Source organism: Gossypium arboreum, chromosome 13, assembly GCF_025698485.1.
Source record: "Gossypium arboreum isolate Shixiya-1 chromosome 13, ASM2569848v2, whole genome shotgun sequence".
NCBI classification, from domain to species: domain Eukaryota; kingdom Viridiplantae; phylum Streptophyta; class Magnoliopsida; order Malvales; family Malvaceae; genus Gossypium; species Gossypium arboreum.
This window is the reverse complement of record NC_069082.1, coordinates 11,384,265-11,409,040: the sequence shown is the minus strand read 5'-3', so window position 1 is coordinate 11,409,040 and position 24,776 is coordinate 11,384,265. Positions and strand designations below refer to the sequence as shown.

Genomic DNA, 24,776 nt, shown 5'->3' with positions numbered 1-24,776 from the left:
TACTAAAGATAACCAAATCATCAACAAAAAATAAATGCGAGATATCGGGCACATCTCTAGAAAGCCGAATAGGGTTCCATTTTGCTTCTGAGATAGTAGCCTGAATCAAATGACCAAGCCATTCCATACAAAGCACAAAAAGGTAAGGAGAAAGAGGACACCCTTGACGAATACCTCTAACAAGACTGAATTTAGATAACAGAACTCCATTCCACATAACCTGCATAGTAGAATTAGAAATAGAGGACATAATAACATTCACGAGATACTCGGGGATACCTGCCACTCAGAGAAAAGCATCAATGAAGTCCTAACTTACTCTATCATAAGCTTTCTCTAAATTAATTTTAATTGCCATCCATTTCCTCTTTTTTTGACATCTCATGGAATGAACTACCTCTTGAGCTAAAATGATGTTCTCGTTGATATTCCTTTCTGCAATAAAGCCAGTCTGTTCTTGTGCAATAATTTTAGGAAAAATGTGCTTAAAGCGATTAGCGATAACCTTCATCGTCAACTTGTAGAGGACCGAACAGAGACTTATATAATTTGTCCCTTAAAATGGCCTACGAGTCCCAAAACAATCATTGAAATTGGTTCGAGAACAAACCGCAATCTTTCAGACACTTAGAAATAGGTTTACATAACTTTAACCATTATGAGCCAAATCTTATGGCTATATACAATGAAGCAAAAATGAGCCTATACATTTGGCTAAATCATAATATTATTTAATATCAATAACTAATTATCTATACATGCCACTTATTTGACAATAAATAAGAATTACCATTATTCTAATTTGATAAACTAATAGTGTGATGATACTTCCGACGATCTCCAAACCCGAGCCAACCTGACAACACTAAGAGAAATGGGAAAATGGTGTAAGCTTAAAAGCTTAGTAAGTTGGCATATTAATAATAATAAGCAATTTAATTAACAATATTATCCCACTTCTCAATAAATATGCTAAAAAAAAAAATAGAATCATTAATTACATGATTTCATCTTTTTACACAAGATCAGCTAAGGCTGTTTTCCTGAATCATGGTCACTAATTTAATTATTTCTTAAGCTACAGAACTTAAAATCAAGTTTCATAAATTTTCCTTGAAATTAGACTTATATAAATTTCTACCATAAAATTTTCGGAATTTTTGGTTTTTCCAATCAATACCAGATTTTTCTTAAAATTTCCTCTATTTCACTGTCTGACAATTCTGACCTCTCTATATAAAAACTCAGTTATCTCATTGTACAGAATTCAAATAATGTTTTTGATTATTCCAATAAAAAATAGACTCATTAAGGTTTCTAAGCATATAAACCATGCCCCATAATTATTTTACCAAGTCAGAACAGGGGATCACGTAATCATTCTGAATCAGTCTCATAAAAATATAAATATCTCAAAATATAGAATTCCTTTGCTTGCTCTGTTTCTTTTATATGAAAATAGACTCATTAAGCTTTAATTTCATATCTTATTTAGCCTCTAATTAAATTCCTACTATTTTTGGTGATTTTTCAAAATCACATCACTGCCACTGTCCAAAACAGTTTTATTGCTAATTCACTCTTTCACACTTTCTTTGTATTAACCTCATTTTAACATACATATCACAAATCATTTTCACCACATTTCATACATCACAAGTATAGGCCCATGATTACAAGGTCACCATAAAATCATCCTCATGTATAACTTACTTGTTTATAACCTTACCACATCCCGGTCACTTAATGAACACATCATTCACATAACCAAGTTCCTGCACTTATTCATCACAAAACTCACAAAGCAGTACATACTAAGTCTCCCGTTGAACACTTCGGATCAATCCTCGATACTTGGTGGTTTCAGCACATAGCCCCACCCATCATATAGTTCGGCTCTCTTGTACACATGGTGAACACTTAGTACCACCCATATGACCTAGCCAGTTTATCTCGTAGCTCTCTTGTCTACATGGTGTCCTTCACCTGGAACCACACATGCGACCTAGCTATATATATCTCGTAGCTCTCTTGTCTACATGGTGTACACATAGTATCACCCATGCGACCTAGCTACATCATAATGTCTCAGAGCACTCTTGTACACATGATGTGTACTCAAGACCATACATGTGACCTAGCTACATATCATCTCAGATCATCCAATCTTTCCAAAGGTTCAACCAGATTTCTCTCTTTTCCAACAATTTCACCAATCAAGTAATTATCAACAAACATATTTCCAATATTATTATAAAATATCATAATACAAGTAAAATTGATGTATTACTTACATATAAACTTACATCTCATTTAATATCAAGACAATAGCATTAAATTACACATTGCATTATTAAAAATCATATGAACTTACAATTGCTCATAACATCCATAATCATAGAAATCACATTTATGTATGATAATTCAATGCACTTCATGTACCATAGACATATTTTTAAATCAATTTATAAACTTCGCACCATATCCTCTAATTTAACATAATTCAATTAATTGACTAAATTTAACTTTCAAATATAAATTGCAATATTATTGCAGTATTATTATCATACCAACTTACCTCAAATGCCGAAACGACTAACTTTCCTGACTTAGCACACAACTTTGTTCTTCAAAATCTTAATCCAAAATTTCATGTTTTCTTGATCTAACATGTCAAATAACACTTATTTAACACATTTTATCAGCACACTAACCAATTCAATTCATATATCAAATTTTAGAAAATTTACAATTATGCCCCCTAACTTTTCAAAAATTACACTTTTACCCCTAAGCTCGTAAAGTAATTTTTATTCAATTTCTATAAAGTTTAAGACATGCTGAACATTTTCTCTTCTATGAAAACTCCAAATTTTCACTGATTCACACACTTATGATCAATTATAACTTTTACAATTTAACCCTTTTGACATTTTTACCGAAATTCATCGAATAAAACTCAGATTTAACACATCAAACATTCATTATCTACTATAAATCCTAAAACACAACCATATCATGAATGGGTAAATTTTTAAACTCTAATTTCTCTTTAATCAATTGGTAGAAATAGAAAATTTAAGCTTCAAGAATCTCAAAAATACGAAATCATTAAAAACGGACAAAAATCGTACCTATATAAGCCATGGCAGCTTGGCCAAATGGAGCTCATCCATGGCTGCCATTTTTAGTTCTTTTCCACGGTTGAAGAAGAAAGAATAAAAAAAATATGATAGCTTTTATCATTTTTGTCTTATTAGGTCATTTTAATTAATTTACAAAATTATCCTTTTTATTTCAACCAAATTTCAAAAATACCAAACAAATATCCATCCACTAACTTATTAAAGGACTAATTATCACATAAGGACTTTCAATTTAAAACTCATAACAATTAGGCACCTCATATATAAAGAACTCAACTTTTGCACTTTTTATAATTTAGTCCTTTTGACTAAATTGAGTGCTCAAACATCAAAATTTTCAAACGAAATTTTTACGAAATATTTCCATAAATTTATAGACTATAAAAATGTAATAAAAATAAAATTTTTCTCATCGGGTTTGTGGTCCTGAAATCACTGTTCCAACTAGACCCAATTTCGGGCTGTTACAATGAGGGTTTGTAATTATAGGGTGAGAATATGCGAAGCAAGTTTATTTTGGTTTCAACTTTTGCCTTGTCTTTTTTCATAAACATAAAAAATTTTTAAGAAATGAAAAATATAGAAAAAACCATGTTAAAAGAGACGGAAAAGGAGAAAAACAGAGGGGAAAGCAGAAGAGAACGAAAAATGAAGAAAAGAAAGGAAAGTTAAGAGAACATAAAAGAAAAAATTAACTTGTTCAAAATGAAAATATGGGGACCAATTGTATAATTTAACCTAGAATTTTTGTTTGAAATGAGGATTTAAGGTGCCATATCACTTCTGCTTACACCATTAATAGCAATTAACTACTCGATGGCTAAATGTTACCACACGTTAACATAAGTGACTAAAACATACCATTTCAAACATAAGTGACTAAAATGTAACATGAGGTAAATAAAATGACTATTTTTATAGTTTACCCTTAAACTTTTAATGTTTAGATTTGATACAAATTACATGATAAATAAAAATAATATAATATAATATAGTATATTACTAAAGCAAATTAGAATTAAAAAGCATTAGAGCATATATAATCTTAGTGCCAAAACATGAAATCCCCAAACCATATATCATCGTATGGTTGCAAAATAGAGTAAATCGATGAACATTACAAGGAATAGTTTCACATCCACATTTTATTATATAATACAATATTTTACAAATTTTAATGTAATGAATGAAACAATACGTGAAGCCCATGTTGTGGCTTGAGTGAAAGATTTGGTAAAGGTGCGTGAACATAAGTAGGGGAAAGGGTGAAAGTGTAGCGTTGTAGAATCATGGAAAGGGCAATTTTGGTTTCAGTGATTGCAAAGTTCATTCCAACGCAAGTTCGAGGTCCCAATCCAAAGGGCATAAATGCAAATTGCATTATTGTTAGTAGCTTTGACAATCCTTCAAAACCTTTCGGTTTGAAAAGATGAACATCATCTCCCCATAAATCGTGGTCATGGTGGAGTGCTATAAATCGGATGTTGAGATCTAAATAATTAGGTAGGACAAGTTTTCCTAATTGGATATCTCTTACGCCTTTCTTACCACACCATTTAGAGGAGGATAGAGCCGTAAAGTTTCATTAATAATCATGGTCATCTGCTCAAGAAAAAAAATCAAACCATAGGAATTTGTAGTTAAATATAGTTTTCAAGCTTTAGAATTTGTATAGTTTGCTTACGCCTTTAATTTGGCGATCCTTCGAATTTGGGTTTTGATTACCAAAGATCTCAATCACCTCTGCTCTTGCTTTGTCTTGCCAATCAGATATATTGCTAAAAGTAGGGTTGTCCATGCAAGCAAGGAATTGGTTGTTTCTTGCCCAGCAAAATAGAAAGTTTTACACTCACCTACCACATCTTGTATCGAAAGCCTGTTTTTCTCAATCGGATCATGATAGGCATTTACAAGTAATCCTAGAAAATCATGGCCGAAGCTGTCAACTTCTCCGGTCATTACTTTCTCTTCCCTTTGTTTAACAATCTTCATCACAGAATCATGTATCATTTTCTCAAGTTTATCTGATTCAATTTCATCAGCAGATTTCCAAAACTTGCTGAAAAGGCAAAGCATATTAAAATCAATCCATTGACTTCATTGTGGTGGAAAAATACCAATATTTAGAAAGTACCATCCAAACTATATTATTTAGCAATACTTTTATCGTTCCAAGTCACTTAATCGTCGGTTGGACGGTTTGACAAAGGTAATGGTTTCTTTAATTTAATTTTCATCCTCCATCTCTGTTTTTTCTCCTCTTTATTTGATATATTAAAAAGCAAAATGATTCGTGATTTCACCAAATCTCAAAAAAAAAAAACTGAAATAAAAAGAAAAAAAATCAAATATCAATTTCTTCTTGTTTAAATAATTTTCGGTTTGATAAGAATGACCGGACAATCTTGATCTAACCGATTTAACTAATAGTCTAGTTCAATTTAGAAAATACTTTTAAGCAATGAAAAACACTTAATTTTTGAAGAAAATATGGTTAAAAACTGTTTTTGAAACCCAATTTAATTGGGAGTAAAAATTAATAAAATGTTTTTATTTATATTAATTAATTAAAAGTATATTAAAATAGATTATTTTATATTTTATTATATTAAATTATTTAAATATCATACAACTTAACAAAATTATTATAATTTTTGACAAAAATGAAAAATATTAAAAATTAACAAATTATTAAGAAAAACACGTTTTAAATTAGTGAAGGATTAGATGAAGTTACCCGATGATGGGAATGTTTGCTTTATAAAAATTTCTGCCTATAATTAGGGTCAACTTCGTCAACATGTCAAAAATCTTCTCTCCTTCCAAGTAACTGCTACCAAAGGCTGTTCTGGATATCACTTCTGAAGTCAAGAATCTGAACTCTTGGAACACTTCCATCTCTTTACCTTCCTTATCTTTCCATTTCTCAAGCATCGTTCCAACGCTAGCAATCATTGCTGGAATCATATTCTGCAAAAGCCATCATCCATTATCAATGTTCCACAACAATAATTAGATTAGAAACTAGTGATTTACTTTTAAGCTCTCCCCATGGAAGGCATGATTGGCCAATTTCCTATGCCTTGCCCATTTCTCACTATTAATTGTAGGAATGGTGTCACCTAGTAGCTTCTTAAAGAAATATAGAGGCTTTGGCTTTGAAAAAGCTTTTTCACTGTTTTTCAGCACCTCTTTCACCAGTTCTGGGTCTGTTATTACCAGTTGAGCTCGAACTCCATTCCAACTAAGATAATTCTTCCCTAAAAAATGATTTAATTAAAATCGCTTCATGGAAATCCGAAAATACTACCAAAGCAACATATTCTCACCGTATTTCTTGATGCAGGAGTAATCATAAGGCATTACTCTGGGAAATATATCGTGTGTCAAGGCCATAGGTTTGCTAGATGCTTCCTTCTGCATTTGGAGAGCTTCTTTGTTGTTTCCATGGATAAATTCGTAAGGAGGTCCTCTGATCCCCTGTGAATTCATGATGAACTGTACACGATGAGGTACCCACCAATACTTGTACAAAACATAGAGCAAAGCTACGAAGAGGCAGAGGCACAAAATGCTGTGGAAAGGATTAGAAGATTTCCATGGTCTCTATTTTCTTATTTTCACTGATGAATCCACCAAATTTTGCAGCAGCTTATATTCATCCAAACTCGTTTACTATTTATTATTTGACTATTATATAATTAAATATAGTATTGTTTATGTGTTTATTTTATTTGTAATAATTTAATTAGTAAAATGTATGCGTGATTCTTTTATATGTAAAAATAAGAAACTAGTAGTTTATGATTTGTTTGTTTGTTATTTATAAATATATTTTAGTTATTTCTCAATACGTTTAATCAAATGTTGACGAATAAGTTAATTCAATTTAAATGAATGAATATGAATATTAATTTTAAATCGAGATTTAGAGGTTAAGTTCAATTTTCAATTTAAATCTTACTGATTTCATTGTAACACTATACTAATAAGGGGTGAGGATTGTAAAGTCTCAAATTTAACTCTCATATATACATGCACATAACATAACATTCATCAACAATATAATATTATGAACTTTTATTCATACCTTTATAAATTTCAACTCATCATAAACACATTTTCGCTCAAATATTTGAGTATCACTTTCTGCACTATCAGAATTAGCTCGATTAGAAAGCATATCTGTCTAATTAAAACAATTTTCGTCAGAGTCGGGAGATATCACACTATCACAGGTTCTATATGACATGTATAGCTAGACTCGCATATGCTACGTTAGTCCTAAAATTGACTAAAACGTAACTCTGATACCAATAAATGTAACACACATCACCCATATTCACTATCAGAATAGGGTTACGAGGTATTACCAATCAATCGACATCATTTAAGAAACATAACTCATACATTTATACCTTCATACTCAATACCATTCAATCATATTCACATTGTCCCTTATAAGGGCCTACGAGGCCTTAAACATGCTTTCAAAATGGTTTGAGACTAAACTGATAACTTATAAAAATTTTGGAAACTTGGAAAAATTTCAAACATACAAGGATCACACGTCTGTGTGAACAAGCCGTGTACCTCACACGGCTCCAGTCACGCCTGTATCTCAAGTCGTGTGAAAACAGGGCATACATACTGACTTGGGTCACGCGGCCGACCACACGCCTGTGTGTCTATCCCGTGTGCCCTTCAAAGTGGCCACACATGCCCGTTTGCCAGGCAGTGTGCCATTTAAAGGGTATACTAACTTGGCCATGTCCATGTTGAGCATACTGACTTCATTTTAATATCAACACCAAGGGACACACGGCCGTGTAGCATGACCGTGTGTCACACACACTCGTGTCTCTGCCCGTGTGGACAAAAGTAGGCCATTTGCAAAGCCAATTTGCTACCCTTTCTTATGCTCACCTAAACAACCAAAATGGTACCATTCAAATTAATTTCAAATCATAACATTATAGACCATTTCAATACCAATATGTTCAAAGCTTATACCATAATCATTTACTTAACTAAATCAAATACCAATCAACAAGATTCATAAGCCAAGATTCACATAAATATCATATACTATATCAACCTACTTTATTAACCAATTTGGCATTCAAATACCAAACCAAAACCAAGTACAACTCAAGCTATTACACAACACATACCAAATGGCCATTTGACTATCTTAAACCATCATTAAGCTTACTAAAATAACCCATATCACATAGGAATATATATGCTTTAAACCACATAACTTAATCATGCCATTTCAAATAGCCAAAAACACTTCCAACAACCAAACTGAAGTAACCATAGCCTATACTTATCAAACCTTACATCATTATCCGGCTAAAACTCACAGCGAAATACATATCAAACACATATGCATCAATCACCCAAATTACCTATACTCAACAAATAACCATAAAACCTATACATGCCATATAACCAATATCACAAAGCTTATAATTACCAAACCATAGCTGATAGTGATCATATGATCTCTGATGACTTCCAACCCGAGCGAGCCTCCGAATCACTATAAACATAAAAAAGATAACAAAGTAAGCTATAAAGTTTAGTAAGTTCGTGTGAAATAAACTTAATGTATTTACATAAATATAATTTAATAATTTCAATATGTCAATATGTTGACAATCAAACCTTTCCAGTGCTCATTCCCAAAACTATATACATTCGTCATCAATTCTTCGATTCAAAACTAGAATAGATTATACTTGAACCTGTACCAACTCATACCAACCTCATATACATTCTCTTCTTTCATTTACTTGTTGAACCATTCAGAATAGAAGTCAAATACTCAAGGATCTCAATCGATAAGTACATGTACCATGACCCTAAGCTAAATCAAGATAACTTATCCCGGAGAACCTATACTATGGCCAGTAGCCAAATCAAGGAATAACTAGCACCCGAAGTGCCAATATCATAGACCGAAGCCAACACAATAACTTAATGACATGTCATTGGCATCCTAAACTATTCCTAAGGTTCAACCGGGAAGTTTCACTTGTCGATTTCATCGTCGAACACATCCGTAGAGTCGTATTCACAATTCAAACATTATTCGTAATCTCATAATCACAATTTATGCAATATCATAGCATTTAACATATGTTTATAATAAAATTACCATACACGAACTTACCTCATTCGCTATAACGACGAGTTAGGTTGACTAATCTGATACTTTGTTTGCCTTCATTCTAGATCCAAATCTCGTTTATCTCAATATGCTTGGACAATAGGTGGTCGAACCTTGAATCTCATCCATGACTTCTTTTATTTCTTCATACGGTGGAAGAAATTAAGAAAGATGATAACCTTATGCATTATGCTATTATTTTACTATATTATTACAAAAATTACTAATTTAACCTTAAGTAAAAACCATGAATATCATCCATTTAAAGTCCATAATTGTCCACTTACTAAAACAATGTACAATTACCACTTAAGAACCTTAAATTAAGGTTCTATAGCTATTAAACACCTTTAGCTATTAGAACTCCACTTTTACACTTTACGCGATTTAGTCCTTTTTACCGAATTAAGCATTTAAACCGTAAAATTTCTTTACGAAACTTTCACGTAATTAATCTATCATGCTATATTGGATTTGTGGTCTTGAAACCACTATTCTAATTTGACCTTAAAACGGGATGTTACAACTCTCCCCCTTAGAGATTTTCGTCTCCGAAAATCTTATCAGAGAATAAAATAGAGATTTGCTTTCTTATAACCTTATCAATTTCTCACATAGCTTCAGATTTCTCAACTCTTTAATCTCACGAGCTAAATTCTAATCTATCTTTATCTATACATCATATCAAGTTGACTTTCAACTTCTGAAAGAGATATTATATACAAAGGGTATTATCTGAATTGTCGCATCATAGATATAAGAACCACATTATGGATATTCTCAAGTTCTGACAATAATATAAGTCGAATAAGCCATTTGCTTTATTTTCTCAATAATCTCATACGGCCCGATGAATCACGAACTCAACTTCTCTTTATAGTTAACTCAAGAAATTCTATTCTTATAACAATACTTTCACAAACACTCAGTTCACTAACTGAATCCAATGCTTTTACGTATCAAGTCTGCATATGTTTTCTGTCAATCTAAAACTGCCTTCTAACTGTTACGAGTTACTTTCACTTTCTCTTCAATTTCTTTGTTGAAATCAATCCCGTGAATCTTTTTCTCACAAAGCTTTATGCCATAACAATGGAGTTCGGTAATTGCAATCATACAATATTTCATACAATGCCATCTTTATACTCATATGATAACTATTAATATGCTTAAACTCAACCAACAGTAATTGTCTTTCTTAATTGCTTTCACTTCTAAAATACAGTAACAAACCGTATCATCGAGAATTTTCATCACTTTCTCATATTATCCATCAGTTGGAGAATGAAATGCGGTATTACAATGCACCCTCATACCCAAAACTTATAGTAGTTTTCTTTAGAAACATAATATAACCCTTGGATCTTTATCCGAAATAATGAAGATTGGCACTCTATTGCAATTGACAATTCCAAAAATGTATAACTTAGCTAGTCTATCAAGAGAGAAATTATACGTACTGAGATCAAATGTACAAACTTCTTTAACAATCAATAATAGTTCAGATAACATCTTCCTTTTACAAAATCCAACGAAATTCCATTTCATCTCTTCTCAGATAATAATACAAACTTTAACAATCCCGAAGGTACTTGATAATCAACTTTAACCTATTGATAAATCAGACATTTGGATTCAGGTTAGAAGTATCACATTTCATACTCATTCACTAGTAAAACTATCTCAGATTATTTTACATTTTAGTATTTCCCGAATGAACAGATAATTACCACTGTGAGCTAGATATAACAATTGTTGTATAATGTTTGGATTTTTCGATACATAAACTCTGTGTAGAAACAACCAATAATCATCGGTTTCAAATCTGAAGCTCTAATCAGAAGTCAATTCACATTGAACTCTTTTAACTTGCAATTCATTGATATATTTCAGAGCTTCATAAAATCACAGAATAAACATCCGTTTAGCTTTTAACTCATCTAATATCTATCCATCATCCGATAAGATTAATCGCGTATTCATTGCTTGTAAAGCACACAAAAATTTCTTGTTCAAATTATTAGTGACTATAATCGTTTTTCCAAGATGATAACCAATTATTAAGTCAAAACCTTTTGATAGTTCAAGCCATCTTTGCTATCCCAAATTCAAATCTCCATATAACATCAAATATTTTAAACTCTTGCAGTCATTCAATAGGTTACATTGCTCACTAAACAATTAATGTCATTAACTATTCAATGCAATTACAATGTCAATCATCTCTAATTCACGCGTCGAATAACTCTTTTCATGGAAATTTAACTGTATGGAAGCATAAGCCATCACTATACATTCTTGTACTAAAACATTCTCCAAACCATTCAAAGACACATGACTGAAAATCATAAACCCTTTACCTGATTCAGGCTGAACCAAAATTGATGCTTTAGTTAACAGTGTTTTCAACTGTTTATAACTTTATTAAAATATATTAAACCAAACCAAACTTCGCACAAATGAAAACTTCAACAATCGAAACAACTTTAATTTACAATAATATTTCTCAAATAGAACTGTTCTGATAGATATAATTCTGTATCATGTCTTCTAACATATGAATTCTTCATTCAGACTATCCATTTATTTACCGGTGAATGCACAAAATTTATTTCCAGACCCAAGGATAAACCCAAACATATATAACTTAATTAATCTTTCAAACAAATAACCCAATCAAACTAAACAACTGAATCGATCTTGGCCATCAAACAATAACTTTTCAAAGAAACCTTTCTTCTTGTTGTCAAGATAACTCAGACATACAATTTATCACAATTTCTTCAGGATACTAGTCAAAGATCTTCTTAAAAACTGCATAATTCGAATATGACATAACATTCCTCTTTACTCATTGACATATGTCAAGATTTACCTGAAAGTGATAACTATTATACAGATTTGAACTTGATCTTCTCTCGTCTATACTCTTTCCGATGTCAATTCCCTTTTCAAGAAAACTAGAAAGGATTTTATAATAAAGTTATCTCAACTATTAATCACCGAAGAGTTGTACTATACTGAAGCCACCTCTGTCAGATAAAAAAAATCAAAATGCCATAATAAGACCAACATCTCAACCATATAAATAGATAATATCCTAGTTGTTAATAATGCGTTTTGAACACAAAAGAAATTCAAAGATAGTTTCAACAGAAATAAATGCAGAAATATAACCTCTATAAATCCAATAACAATACCATTGTACTCCCATGATCAAATCAGAAATTATAATCATAATAGATATATTCATCCCCGTCAAAAGAACATCTCTTGTAGATAATCACTTAGAATCATAATAAAACCGAGGTAGTGAAATCTCAAGGTATGGAACTATATAGAATTTCTGGAAGTTATAACCCATATAGAATGATAAAGATCTCAATAGTGTCCCAGAGAAATTCTAGAAGAAAACATCACTCATAAGCTCTAAAATCAACTATGACAGAAGCAATATAATCTTCATGTTTATTCAACAAAACAATAACCAATAGAAACAGAATACTAACATCACACGAATTTTACCATCAACTTTTCCATCAACACAATAGAATAAAATACCAGGGAAAGATAGAGCAATACCGATCATAACCCAAACAGACCAACGATGCTTTCATCTATCAGTATGTTTACTAGTGTTCTCAAACGATAAGAGTTTCATTCGAAAATAAATAGCCACATATACCTCTGAGAATAATTGATCACATAGAATACCCAAATGAGATCATTATAAGTTATCCGACTAAATTGCTGTATTCAGATATCTTTACGATTCAAACATTATTTCACTATCTAATTCTGTCATTATTGATTCCTATTTATCCTATCACTAACAGAAATAAATTAAGTAGAACTTCCAGTTAATACATTCTTTATATAACATACCTGAATATTTTGTTTCATTGAAGTCAACTTCTTCTTTAATAGTGACTTTGCATAATCCAAATAGCCTTCAAAATGATCTGATATCTCTTCTATTATTGTCTTTACTGTTAACTCAATTCTCTTAACTGACCACAGTATTAATCTTTCAATCATGAAACTCTGTAATTCCACACTTGTGAGCTTATTCAATTTAAATCTTATGGATTTTATTGCAACACTATACTAAAAAGGGGGTGAGGGTCGTAAAGCCTCAAATTTAACTCTCACATATACATGCACATAACATAACATTCATTAAAAACATAATATTATGAAGTTTTATTCATACTTTTATGAATTTCAACTCATCATAAACACATTTTCGGTCAAATATTTGAGTATCACTTTCTGCACTATCGGAATTAGCTCGGTTGGAAAGTATATCTGTCTAATTAAAATAATTTTTGTTAGATCGGGAGATATCACACTATCACAGGTTCTATATGACATGTATAGCTAGACTTACATATGCTACATTAGTCCTAGAATTGACTAAACCGTAGCTCTGATACCAATAAATGTAACACACTTTACCTGTATTCACTGTCAGAATAAGGTTACGAGGTATTACCGATCAACCGACATCATTTAACAAACATAACTCATACATTTATGCCTTCATACTCAATATCATTCAATCATATTCACATTGTCCCTTATAAGGGCCTACGAGGCCTTAAACATGCTTTAAAAGTGGTTTGGGACTAAACCAATAACTTATAAAAATTTTAGAAACTTAGAAAAATTTCAAACATACAAGGGTCATACATCCGTTGAATAGGTCGTGTGCCTCACACGGCTCCAGACACGCCTGTGTCTCAAGCCGTGTGAAAACAGGGCATACATACTGACTTGGTTCACACGGCCGACTACACGCCCATGTGTCTAGCCCGTGTGCCCTTCGAAGTGGCTACACATGCCCATGTGCTAGGCCGTGTACCATTTAGGGGGTATACTGACTTGTGTCACATGGCCAAGTCACATGCTCGTGTGGAGCATACTGACTTCATTTTAATATCAACACCAAGGGACACACGGCCGTGTAGCAAGCCTATGTCTCTACCCTTGTGGACAAAAATAGGCCATTTGTAAAGTCAATTTGCCACCATTTCCCATGCTCACCTAAACAACGAAAATGGTGCTGTTCAAATCAATCTCAAATCATTACATTATAGACCATTTCAATACCAAACTGTTCAAATCTTATACCATAATCATTTACTTAACTAAATCAAATACCAATCAACAAGATTCATAAGCCAAGATTCACATAAATATCATATACTATATCAACCTACTTTATTAACCAATTTGGCATTCAAATACCAAACCAAAACCAAGTACATCTCAAGCTATTACACAACACATACCAAATGGCCATTTGATTATTTTAAACCATCATTAAGCTTACTAAAATAACCCATATCACATGGGAATATATATACTTTGAACCATATGATTTAATCATGCCATTTCAAATAGCCAAAAACACTTCCAACAACCAAACCGAAGTAACGATAACCTATACTTATCAAACTTTACATCATTATCCGACTAAAACTCATGGCGAAATACATGTCAAGCACATATGCATCAATCACCGAAATTACCTATACTCAACAAATAACCACAAAACCTATACATGCCATATAACTAATATCACAAAACTTATAATTACCAAACCATAGCTGGATAGTGTGATATGATCTCCGATGACTTCCAACCCGAGCTAGCCTCCGAATCATTATAAACATAAAAAAGATAACAAAGTAAGCTATAAAGCTTAGTAAGTTCGTATGAAATAAACTCAATGTATTCACATAAATATAATTCAATAATTTCAATACGTCAATATTAAGCTATAAAGCTTAGTAAGTTCGTTTGAAATAAACTCAATGTATTCACATAAATATAATTTAATAATTTCAATATATCAATATGTACTTTCCTTGACAATCAAACCTTTCCAGTGTTCATTCCTAAAACTATATACATTCATCATCAATTCTTCGATTCAAAACTAGAACAGGTTATACACATACCTGTACCAACTCGTACCAACCTCTTATACATTCTCGTCTTTGATTTACTCGTTGAGCTATTCAAAATAGAAGTCGGATTCTCAAGGTCTCAATTGATAAGCACCTATACCATGGCCCAAATTCAAATCAAGGTAACTTTTCCTAGAGTACCTATACCATGGCCCCTAGATAAATCAAGGTAACTGCTCTTCGAAATGCCTATACCATGGTCCGTAGCCAAATCAAGGTATAACTTACACCCGAAGTGCCAATATCATGGCCCGAAGCACCAATATCATGGCCCGAAGCCAACACAATAACATAATGACATGTCATTGGAATTCTAAACTATTCCTAAGGTTCAACCGAGAAGTTACACATGTCGATTTCATCGTCGAACACATCCGTAGAGTCGTATTTACAATTCAAACATTATTCGTAATCTCATAATCACAGTTTATGTAATATCAAAGGTTTTAACATGCGTTTATAATGAAATTATCATATACGAACTTACCTTATTCGCTGTAATGACGAGTTTGGTCGACCAATCTGATACTTTGTTTTCTCTCATTCTAAATCCAAATCTCGTTTATCTCAATATGCTTGGACAATAGGTGGCCGAACCTTGGAGCTCATCCATGGCTTCTTTTCTTTCTTCATTCGGTGGAAGAAATTAAGAAAGATGATAACCTTATGCATTATGCTATTATTTTACTATATTATTACAAAAATTACTAATTTAACCTTAAGTAAAAACCATGAATATCATCCATTTAAAGTCTATAATTGTCCATTTATGAAAAAAAGGTACATTTACGACTTAAGGACCTTAAATTAAGGTTCTATAGCTATTAAACACTTTTAGCTATTAGAACTCCACTTTTACACTTTACGTGATTTAGTTCTTTTTACCGAATTAAGCATTTAAACGGTAAAATTTCTTTACAAAAATTTCACGTAATTAATCTATCATGCTGTAAACATTATTAAAATAATAAAATAAATATTTTTACTTCAAATTTATGGTCCGAAAATCACTGTTTCGATTTGACCCAAAAATGGGCTGTTACAAAGAAGATAGGTTATGGAGTGTATAAGCTAGTAAGGGTCGAGGGCATAGTTGTACCGTGAACTTGGAACGCCTAAAATCTTAAAAAAATACTATGTATAACTCCTTATCCTATGAATGAAAAATTTTCCAAACAACATTCGTGTCACACAAAGACTTGCAAACGAAGAGCTACAGCTTCCAACACAGTTAGCGAGAACAAAGCTATCAGCTATTACATTAAGGCTCATAGGTGAAGAGTTGCAGCCTCAAACATAGTTAGTAAAAGCAAAGCTCCTAGCTAGCACATGAAGGCTCACAGGTGAAAAGTCGCAGCCTCCAACACAGTTAGCGAGAGGAAAGCTCCTAACTGTGACATTAAGGCTTTCAAGTGAAGAGTCGCAGCCTCTAACATAGTTAACAAGACCAAAGCTCCCAGCTGTCACACTAAGGCTCATAGATTCAGACATCATGGCCTATGAAACTTGTTTAAATTTTTAAGTTCACTCAAGATCATGGAAATGCAAGTTATCATTAAAAAATTCCATCTTCTTCATTCATCAAAAAAGTAAAAATACAAAGTTACATGACAACAAACATTTAAATCTTAGTTTGGTCGCCAGGGACCTCATCCTCTTTCTCTTCACCCTCCTCCCCTCTTACTTCACCTCTCCCCTCTCCCTCGACAACATCAACATTGGTAGCAACAAGAGCATCAGTAGTAACATTACCAACAGAAAAAATGGTTGGGTCGAGGCTTCCCTCAAGGTAAAAATCCTCCGAGTTCTTCCATTTGGATAAGAACTCTTCCCAAGCAGCTCCCGAGGGGAAGTGGACATCAAAGCCAACTGATCCATTTCCATCTCAGCGAGAGCATCGAAGTCCATCCTGTAAACATCAAAGAGCCCAACAACAACTTGAGTGTGCAAAAGGATGTTAGATTTGAGCTCCACAGTGATAGCTCTCAACGTCTTTAAGGTATTCTTCTTAAAACACTTCAAAGCTTCTTCTTGATTACGCTTCAACGTCTTCATTGCATCCTCATGATTTGTATTGATTCAGTTGACAGCCACTTTGTGCTCTTCGACGACCTTCTTCAACTCAGCAGGCAAAGCTGCAACCTTATTAGTTAGTTCATTATTTTTCACTTGCTCAGCCATTAACCTCTTAACAAGTTCCTCATTTTGCTTATAAAACACCTCATTCTCAAATCTCATTTCTTGTCATCGCTCCTCGAAAACCTTAAGGCTCACTTCAAGCCTTCTTTGGGTGGCTTCTGTTCTGCCAATCATCTTCTCAAGGCTTAAACTAATCACAGAGGCTTTAGTGAGAAAGGCCTGTAAGGAGGGGTTGAACCTCGACAATTTAGATTCATGTGAGACTATAACAACCCATTTTCAATGAAATCCATAAAATGGTTTTGGGACCACAATTTTGATGAGTAAGTTATTATTTTATTATTATTTTATTTTCCATGGGATTATAGTAAGGTCGTATTAAAATTTCTTTAAGAAATTTTAAAGTTTACATAGTTAATTAAGTAAAAAGGACTCAATCGTAAAATATACAAAAGTTGAGTTCTTTTAGTAAAAAAGGTTAAATGAAAATGAAATCTTAAACTAAAGGACTTGAATGGAAAATAGTCGATTTGAATGAGATAATGGATGTACATGGCAAAGTTTTGTTGAAATTATGAAGATTTTTAAAGGATAAAATGGTAAATAATCAATTAAACATAAATTAAATAAAAAAAAGTTAAACTTCATCTTCTTCATTTCTTAAAACCACCAAAAATACACCATTGAAGCTAGCTAGGGAATTTGGTTAAGCTTCATTGTTTGCGTGGTATGATTTTGAATATCGTGTTTAATGATTTTTATGTTTTTGAGATCGTTTTAGCTTTAATCTATCTAGCCTAGGGGTCAATTTGTAAAAATGTTAAAGGTTGATGGTTATTCCATGAATGTTCTTGAATGGTTTTTTATGTTAAATTATGGATTATGAATCTTCCTTGAAAAATAAATAAGTTTTGTTAAGTGAATTTTGTTGAATTTTGGAATTAGGGACTAATTTGTTAAAAGTATAAATTATAGCATTTTATTGTGAAATTATGGTCAATAGGAGTTGTTTCAAAGTCCTTTGCATGTTTGGTTAACATGGAATTAGATTATAATGGTTAGATTTTAAGCTATAAGCTTAAGAACTAAATTGTGAAAAAGTTAAACTGTTAGGGGCAAATTGGTAATTTTGTATAAATTAGAAATATGGGTTGAATTGAATGTTTAAGGTTAATTGAAGTACTTAGTTGAATATAATTATCTATTTAGACTAGGATAAACCACATATAGAATTAGTTTGAGGAAAAGCAAAAGTTTCGGATTAGCTTGATTTAACCTCCACGCCCCTAGTCATCGAGGTAAATTTGTATGAACGGTTATCATATTAATGTTATTATTTTATTTATAATTTGAATGGATAATTGTATAAACATATCAATACTATGACGAATATCGAGTCCCGATTGAACCTTAGGGATTCTTAGGGTACGAATAACATGTCATTAGGAATTTCATGTTTTGTGTGCTGGTCTTGAATGTCCTACCGATGGCTGAGGTCCTATATTTGTTGTGGATACTCCACATCTCATGTGAGTAGCATCGTTTAGTTTATATTTCGACCCACAGCTCGTGTGAGCAGACCCATTTCACAGCTCTTGTGAGCAATAATGTAAAGGAAAGGTTACGATTATATGTAAAGGCACACTTTGTGTGAGCTTTCCCGAGTATTCAATGAAATTCTAAATGGTTCAACGAGCAAGAAAATGAAATGGAAAGGTAAGTATGCAAATGAATTGAACCATGACTTTATGAAAGAATGCATGAATTAAATGATGTATTTCACATGGAAAATGATTTATCTTATGGTTAGTTCATTTGAATTATGTACAAGTGTACTAACTTGTGTATTGATGATGATACATAGGCTTATGTCAAGCTTATGGTTTGGATTATATTATACTTATGCTTATATTATGCAAATGAAAGGGTAAGTTATGTTTTGATTTATACGAGCTTACTAAACATTAATTGCTTACGTAGTTTCTTTCCTATGTTTCATAGATTATCGGAAGCTCAATTTGGTTGGAAGCTCGTCATAGATTTATCACACAATCCAGAAGTCTTTTCGGTAGTTTTTAAACATTTTGACCAAGGTTTATAATAGCATGTATAGGAGGAAGTGTAATGGTATATTAATAAATGTTTTGTTGGTGTTTTTGGCATGTATAAGTTTTGGTAGTTATCTTGGTTTGGTACCATTTGATGCATTGTCAAATTGTGTTATTTTGGTTATCTTACTATGCATGTTTGAATTGCTCATATGGTATATTTGACATGTTATGAAAACGGTCAAGTTTGTGGCATGTTTTGGTAAGATTGAATTAGAATTTGATAATTGAAATATGCTAAAATTTACATGTTTATGTAAGTGTTGTTGTGTGCATTTAAGGTGCTTTTGAATGACATACTGGTTAGTTGGTTTAGAACTTTGAAATGGTATTTTGGTATATGTTTTGTTCATGTTTAGGTTCCTTTGAAGTATGCTTAAATGGGTTGGAAGGTTATGTATGATATGGACTTGGAAATGACTTGATTTTAGGTAAATTTGGGTCCAAACGGCCTGAGACACGGGTATGTGACTTAGCCATGTGAAACATACGGCCTGGCAACATGGTCGCATGTTATTTAATGAATTCTTAAGTTGTAAGTCAGTGAGTTACATGGCCTGGCACATGGGCACATGGGGCAACTCAGAGAGTTACACGGCCTGGCACACTGGCATGTGACACAGCCGTGTGACTCTACTCAGAGAGTTATACAAGTCAGGACATGGGATGGGACACGACCATGTGTCCTTAGTTCGAAGGCTACATAGCCTGAGACACAGATGTGTTTCTCAGCTTTGTGAGGTACGCGGCCTGGCCACATGGTCATGTGACCCCTTTTTGTAAATTTTGCATGTTTTTCCTAAGCTTTCCAGATGGTTTCAATTTGGTCTCGAATTGCTTCTGAGGTATTTTTAGGGCCTCGAGGGCTCGATTAAGGGACGATATGTATGTACATAATTGGTTTATGATTTGATTTTTGTATTGAATGATATTATGTTTAAATGTTCCTAATTGTACGGTAACACCCCGTAACCTTAATCCGACGACAGATATGGGTTAGGGATGTTACAGAGCCCCTATACGACTCATCAATGCACAACTTCCTCTATGTAACCCCAGACATCAAAGCTCGTCACTTTCCCATAATATCTTGCAGCTCCTCGCCACTCAGAATCTCATGGCTTAGAGCTAATTCATCGTTGTTCCCAAGAGGTAGCTCTACAAGAAGAGGCGCACTAAGAGGAGAAACGTTAGGAGGAAGAGAATTACCATGGACAGGAACATGAGAACTCTCGCAAGCTACAGTTTGCAATCTTATGGAATGCGGAGCAATGATCATCATAATAGAGGTCCTAGCATGATTTATCCTTTTTTTGTGACAAAACTCTAGCCTGTCATTATTAGTATCCTCTTTACTATTACCCACCACGTTAACAATACTCGTACTAGTTCTAGGCCTCTTGCGTTGAGCCCTTAAACCAACTCCCAGATCCATCGACTCAGTAGCTTCCATAACCTTGTTAACTTCTCACAGATGTTGGTCATATCCTTAAAGTCACTTCCCAAACTGCAAGCTATCCATGCATCATCATCAACCCTAAAATTAGCAAGAACAAGTAGTAGATTATCGGAATGGTTACTTCCTATGTGCAGTAAACTCGATCTCATCCAAGAATGAGTGTTTATTCTACAATAATTGTAGTAGAAATTATTGGGCTCCTCCCTCAACCTTATCAAAATCTGGACCAGATGATCAAATAGGGGAACCCATAGATCGAATTAATACGACAATAAGGGTTTTAAGTAGAAAGAGATTTCAATTAATCAACCTAGAGTCAGTTGTTCTTACTCTTTGAAAGAAATATTACCATAATTTAGGGATTTCTCAGATCAAGAAATAAATGAATAAATTGTTTAATTCAGATTCATAATAATAAGTGAAGTCTAGGTGGATTCTTTTTTGGGAATTGTCTATCTCATTGGTTATATTCGTTTATTTTCCCAATTCACTCTTTGTTTCATTTTGAGTAATTAGTTTAGTTAATTTTAGATTAAAAACAATTCCTTCAATTTATCGGCATAATAATAGAAAAACAGTAATTACTAGTACTTTTAGACCTCGTGGATATGATATTCCCTACTCACCATAGCTATACTATTATTCGATAGGTGCGCTTGCTTTTGTTGTAATTTTAGTTAGTTTAGTGATCATCAAGTTTTTAGCGCCGTTGCCGAGGACTAAAATATTAAGAACACTTGATTTTTATTAATTTACCATTTATTTTTATTGCATTTTATTTTTGTTTTTAATTTTATTTTTGTTTTCTAATTTTTCTTTTATTTGCTTCTGGTAGGTGTCTTTAGTTTATGACTAGAAAAAACTCGTTGGGATCATTAGTGTTTGACAGTGAAATTGAAAGTACAACTCTCAGAAACCGTAGATAAGCAAGGCAGAGTCGACAGAATATAGTGGAAGAGCAAGAAGACGTTATAATTATTATTGAGGAGATGCCTGAAAATCAGAATAATTAGCTACCTCCTATGGTTATTACGAATCTTGCAAACCTGAATCCTACTCCTCGTACTATGTACGATTATGCCAAGCCCACTCTAACTGGGGCTGAATCGAGTATTGTGAGACCTACCATTGCTGTGAATAACTTCAAACTAAAGCCAAACACTATTCAGATGATCTAACAGTTTGTTTAGTTTGATGGTTTGCAAGACGAAGATCCAAATACTCATTTGGCTAACTTTCTGGAAGTCTGCAATACTTTCAAGATAAATGTCATTTTTGTTGATGCCATCCACTTACAGTTGTTTCCCTTCTCGTTGAGGAATAAAGCTAAACAGTGGTTGAACTCCCTACCACAATGTTCTATCACTACATGGGACCAAATAACCGAGAAATTTCTACCAAAGTACTTCCCATCGGCTAAAAAAGCTAAGTTGAGGAATGATATCTCTTCCTTTGTGTAAATTGACTTAGAGACTCTATATCATGCATGAGAGAGTTATAAGGATTTATTGAGAATGTGCCATCACCATGGGTTACATCTATGGCTACAGGTTCAAACCTTCTACAACAGTTTGAACCCCTCAATTTTGCAATTAATTGATGCAGTCGCCGGTGGTACTCTAAATAATAAAACACCTGAAGCGGCTTATTAATTTATAGAAGAGATAGCACTAAATAATTATTAGTGGCAAGTCATAGGGACAAAGCCTAATAGAGCAGCCAGTGTTTTCAATATAGATACAGTCACCATGTTATCAAATCAAGTAGAACAATTAAATAAGAAAATTGGTGGTTTATATGTTTCTAGCAGGTACATTCGGTGATACAATGTGATGTAAATGGAGTAAGAACGAACAATTCAGAATATTTATGCTACGGTCCTAGCACAGAGAACGAAAAAATCAACTATATGGGTATTAATTCTAGACCTTAGAATTATCCCTACAGTAACACTTATAATGCAGGTTGGAGGAACCGTCCCAATTTCTCTTGGGGTGGTCAAGGAAACCAAATACCACAACCCCCTCCAGGCTTTCAACTACCTTACCAACAAGAGAAAAAGTCGAACCTTGAGGAGATTTTGACGAAGTTTATTTTAGTGTCAGAAACCCAATTCCAAAATACTAAAACAGCACTTAAAAATCAACAAGCGTCGATTCAAGGGCACAAGAACCAAATTGGTCAACTTGCGAAGTTGATTTCAGAATGACCACAAGGTAGCTTGCCTAGCAACACCGAAACTAACCTGAGGGAGCAACTTCATGCAATTACTGTGCGAGATGAAAAAGGGTTAGATGAATCTGAACCAGAACCAAAGCAATAAAGTGTGGTAAGTAAAAGTAAGGTTGAGGTAAGCCAAAATGAGTAAAAACCGGTTAGTAAAGAATATAAACCTCGTGTGCTATATCCCAACACGACAAAGAAAGACCACATAAATGAACAATTTGGTAAATTTCTTAAACTTTTGAAAAAGTTACATATTAACTTACCGTTCATTAAAGCTCTTTCGCAGATGCCCAATTCTATTAAATTTTTAAAGGAGCTTTTGGCAAATAAATGAAAGTTAGATGATTCATCACATGTGGAGCTAAATACAGTTTGCTCAGCTATTTTGCAAAATAAACTACCCAACAAATTGAAAGATCCAGGGAATTTTACTATCCCTTGTTTAATTGGAAGTTTAAATGTTAATAATGATTTGGCTTATTTAAGGGCTAGTATTAATGTCATGCCCTATAAAATGTTTAAGCAATTAGGTCTTGGGAAACCCAAACAAACTAGGATGTCTATCCAATTAGCAAATAGAACCATTAGATTTCCTAGGGGTATTATTGAAGATGTTCTTGTCAAAATTGAAAAATTCATATTCCTAGTTGATTTTCTTGTTTTAGACGTGAATGAGGATAGTGATGTAACTTTAATTTTAGGACAACCTTTTTTAGCAACTGCCAAGACTATTATTGATGTTGGTACAGGTGAACTAATACTTCGTGTAGGTGATGATACGATTACACTTCAATCTCATGATTCTGTTAAGGCATCTAGTGATCGCGATGATTATACGAGTTCTGTCAATATGAATAACATTTTGGCTCAAAATTCTTTGCAGGAAACCCCTCGAAAAAGTGTGATGGAGCCACGTTCCAGTCCATACGACAAAAACAGAATGACTCATGAAGAACGAATGCTATAGATCGAGGAACTAGACGAATGGCGGGCACATGTCAAGGAGAAACCAAGAATACACGATGCAGAACCAAAACTACACCATAATGAGCATATGGATGAAACACATCAAATTAAGGTAGAGGACAAGGTACTACTAAATAACACGAATCCAGGTATTGCCACTTTAGAGCTTAATGTAAACAGAGCAACTCTTTTTATGGTACTAAATGTCTTCCCATACGGTACAGTCGAGGTAAATCATTTTGAATTCGAAACTTTTAAGGTAAATAGTACTCGACTCAAACCTTATTTTGATATTCGAGTTAGTAGCGAGAAATAGGAGTTTCAACTCAGCGAACCACCGTGACCGTGCAAATTTGAGGTAAGTCGAGCTTAGGTTTTAAATAAGCGCACCTCGGGAGGCAACTCGAGTGTTAACACTGCTAATTTTCTTATTTTCATTTCATGGTATTTTTAAAAATTAATTAAATAAATAAAAATGTAGGCTTTTGACCCACATGGCCTGGACACACAGGCATGTCCCAGGCCATGTGCACCAAAAGGGGTCTGATAGTGAGTTACATGGCTTAGCAACATGGTCAT

The 24,776-nt window shown here is 33.2% G+C and overlaps 1 protein-coding gene, 1 long non-coding RNA gene and 1 other non-coding gene across 3 annotated transcripts; all 3 read right to left on the bottom strand.

Moving 5' to 3' along the window:
• Positions 1–548: 548 nt before the first annotated feature.
• Positions 549–3,220, bottom strand: LOC128286616 (uncharacterized). The gene is made up of 3 exons (XR_008277235.1): positions 3,135–3,220; positions 2,579–2,665; positions 549–865 (listed from the first exon to the last, which is right to left on the bottom strand). It is a non-coding gene; the product is annotated as an uncharacterized LOC128286616 (long non-coding RNA).
• A 2,514-nt stretch (positions 3,221–5,734) lies between these two features.
• On the bottom strand, positions 5,735–6,702 carry LOC108462228 (cytochrome P450 CYP749A22-like). Its single transcript, XM_053024718.1, has 3 exons — positions 6,476–6,702; positions 6,183–6,406; positions 5,735–6,116 (listed from the first exon to the last, which is right to left on the bottom strand). The coding sequence occupies exons 1-3, from the start codon at positions 6,636–6,638 to the stop codon at positions 5,880–5,882; spliced, it is 624 nt and encodes a 207-aa protein (XP_052880678.1). The 5' UTR covers positions 6,639–6,702; the 3' UTR covers positions 5,735–5,879.
• Positions 6,703–22,432: 15,730 nt separating this feature from the next.
• Positions 22,433–22,539, bottom strand: LOC128287172 (small nucleolar RNA R71). The gene has a single exon (XR_008277866.1). It is a non-coding gene; the product is annotated as a small nucleolar RNA R71 (small nucleolar RNA).
• Positions 22,540–24,776: the final 2,237 nt, after the last annotated feature.

Bases quoted from the DNA above. Each gene is read 5' to 3' on its own strand.
- LOC108462228 (XM_053024718.1), bottom strand. From the start codon at position 6,638: ATGAATTCACAGGGGATCAGAGGACCTCCTTACGAATTTATCCATGGA. The intron at 6,407-6,475 runs GTGAGAATATGT...ATCATTTTTTAG, and splicing joins CTCCTGCATCAAGAAATACG to GGAAGAATTATCTTAGTTGG. The intron at 6,117-6,182 runs GTAAATCACTAG...TGGCTTTTGCAG, and splicing joins TCCATGGGGAGAGCTTAAAA to AATATGATTCCAGCAATGAT.